This window comes from Rhincodon typus, chromosome 29 (genome assembly GCF_021869965.1).
Source record: "Rhincodon typus isolate 14 chromosome 29, sRhiTyp1.1, whole genome shotgun sequence".
NCBI classification, from domain to species: Eukaryota; Metazoa; Chordata; class Chondrichthyes; order Orectolobiformes; family Rhincodontidae; genus Rhincodon; species Rhincodon typus.
In genome coordinates, this window is record NC_063360.1 from 4,504,019 (window position 1) to 4,506,799 (window position 2,781).

Genomic DNA, 2,781 nt, shown 5'->3' on the forward strand with positions numbered 1-2,781 from the left:
ATACGACAGATGGACAGTCATCTCATTGTGACTGTGGCAGTTTAGGCCGGTTTAGACTGAAGGGAGGGCCACCTACCACCATCCCTCGGGAACAGCCATCCTGTCTTTCCCAGGTTGCCTGCAGACATCTCTCCAGTGAGTCATCAATAAACTGTGGGGTCACATTCTGGCATGTCTAATACATCTCAAAGGGTGACTGACACCGTCTGACTGATCATCCTTGCTCTCAGTGAGTAAAAATCTGTCTGGCTGCCCTTTAATTCTGGTTTACGTCTGGTGCCCAGGCCAGACGTCAGAAGGTCACAGCAGGGGCTAAAAGTCTCTGCCCACCTTCCTCATGGGATTTACCGTTCTTCTTCCAGATGCATGTGTGATGAGCAGAGAACCGTGTGATCATGGAAATAATGCTGAGCACCTCTGAACTGAAGTAACTCCCGTTTCTGTGCCCACAACCAGATTGAGAGTGCCTAATGCAAGGTTCTGCCCTCAATAACTCAGCTTACTGGGATTGCATTGGACCCTTGGTGAAATTACCATGGAATCAATAACAACACCTTTAGAAACTTCAGACCAATTTTTTTTTAAAGCAATTGTAGTTAAATCATGCATTCAATGTGATATTTTGATTTTAATATATTAATATTCATAATTCAGAGTTTGATGGGAATGTGTGGAGTAATCGGATCAGCCATGATCTTATTGAAAGTACACAACAGACTCAAGGGGCCCAATGGCCTAAATTGTATGCTCACATTGACATTGTCATTGTACACACCAATCTGAACACATCTGCAAAATTAATGGAATAAAGGAGACAAAATCTAACTTGTGAAATGTAACATTCATCCTCCACGGTCTAATTTTCTTCTGCTCACCCTCAAATGATTTGTTCATGATTAAAGATGTTGATCTTTTCCAGCTCTTTATTCATCCTACACTTTCCACTTCACTCTCTCAGACTGGAAGATCAAACAGATTTTGCTTTGTGTGCAGGAGGTAGGAGAATTGTGCAATTTCTCCGATATGGATCGAAGAATTAAAACCTAACTGAAAGGTGTTAGTTCAGGTTTCATGTAGGGATTTATAAGGCTATTGTTTTATTTTATGAATGAAAGATACAGGCCCTCATTAACCTAATGTCTTTATTCAGGATTAAGAGAACTACAAGAGAATGGTACGGGAGGACAACATGAGATACATTGAACAACATAACCTGGAGCACTTGATGGGGAAACACACATTCACTGTGGGAATGAACCGGTATGGAGATCTGGTGTGTACAAAGTGTATCGTCTGGGATCTATTAGATGCTGAATTTTGAGGTGCTGTTACTGAATGAACAGTGTTATCATAAGATCTCATTTTAACCAAGAATCTCACCTCCCTTATCAATATATATTTCTGGCAAGATAGATTCTCCTTTCCATTTTACATCCCATTTCATTCTGTTTGCTTCTGTCAAACAGGTAGTTCCATGGGCTGGGGCACTGTTTATATATCTGTTGTTCTTTCCTAATATAAAGCAGATGGTGGACAGGTTCACCACCAATTTGAAAATGACAGTGTTGACAGTACTCAACACACCAGCTGCATGAATCTCCCCTTGGCCCTCACCTCCTACAGTGAGAACTAAAACCCATCACTGGGATCAATGGAATGTAGACTTCAAGATCATATCTTATCATTAAAATCATTGGCAAATTGAGGAGAAACAAACTGGATTGTGAAAGTAAAATAATTTCTACATGAGGAATGAGGGATCCCAGTTCAAAAGGGCACTTTCCCTCCCTCCTGCCCTGCAAAAAAGACAGAAGCTCATTGGAAACCAGTCCAGAAGGACTGTCCATTCTTGCAGGATTTGTGAATACTACACAATGAATGTGGGTACACAATTCGAAACCAAAAACTGATGCTTGTGTAACACTACTTCTCAGAGTGATCAGAAGTAGGAACACTGCCCGACTTTCTCCTCTTACATTCAAGGGTCCCGAGGCCAATTGCAGACCTACTGCTTTAGCTGTGACCAGGAGTTTGTGGCAATGTTGATGATGGAATGTGAGATGCTGTTTACCTGGATGGCTTGGTTAAGCATTGATAAATTCAGCCATCATGGGGGAGATTTAACCCATTTCCCTCGTAATGAAAGTGCTCTGTAACGTTTTAATTATCATCTCCTCAAATTATTTCAAAGTGAGGCACACTTATAATCACTGCTGCCATCTTGATCATTGCACAATAGTCCAGAGCAACATTTTATCGCCTTCGGGCCCTCTATTCACCTTTACATTGAACTGTGAAGAAATTGACTCACCTAATTTTTCTCCATTTCTTTTTTTGAGACAGTAGTAGTGAATAGAACAGAATAGAACAGAAATTTATTGCCATGTGTACTTCAACATGAAAAATACAGTGAAAAGTTTTAGAAGTCATCACAGCATGGTGCCTATAAGGGTGGAGTGCCAGAGCAGCTTTGATCTCTCCGTTGGTTAAACCCAGTGAACAGGTGACAATGTATCTCTATGAGGTTATTGATCTTTGTCCTGCACAATGTCCATTCAAAAGTTAATCATTTCATAAGTGAGTGTCATTGTGTTTGATTGTTAGACCACTGAAGAGTTTAATGAACTCATGAATGGATTCTTCCAAGCTGAAGCTGATAACTCAACTGAAGAAGATGTTGATGAAGGAGATGATTTTGATGAAGATGTTGATGATCTTGAATCTGATGAAATTGAAGAAGGTGATGATGATCTGAAATTCGGAGCTGTCGACTGGCGTAAA

The 2,781-nt window shown here is 40.6% G+C and overlaps 1 protein-coding gene across 1 annotated transcript in view; it reads left to right on the plus strand.

Annotated features, from left to right (window-relative positions):
* The first annotated feature begins 1,154 nt into the window (after nt 1-1,154).
* Nucleotides 1,155-2,781, plus strand: part of LOC109936251 (procathepsin L-like) — a 15,959-nt gene continuing 14,332 nt past the window's right edge. The window contains exons 1-2 of the mRNA XM_048614169.1: nt 1,155-1,273; nt 2,605-2,740. Coding sequence (XP_048470126.1) covers nt 1,172-1,273; nt 2,605-2,740 — 238 coding nt within the window. The 5' untranslated portion in view covers nt 1,155-1,171. The remainder of the gene's footprint in view (nt 1,274-2,604; nt 2,741-2,781) is intronic.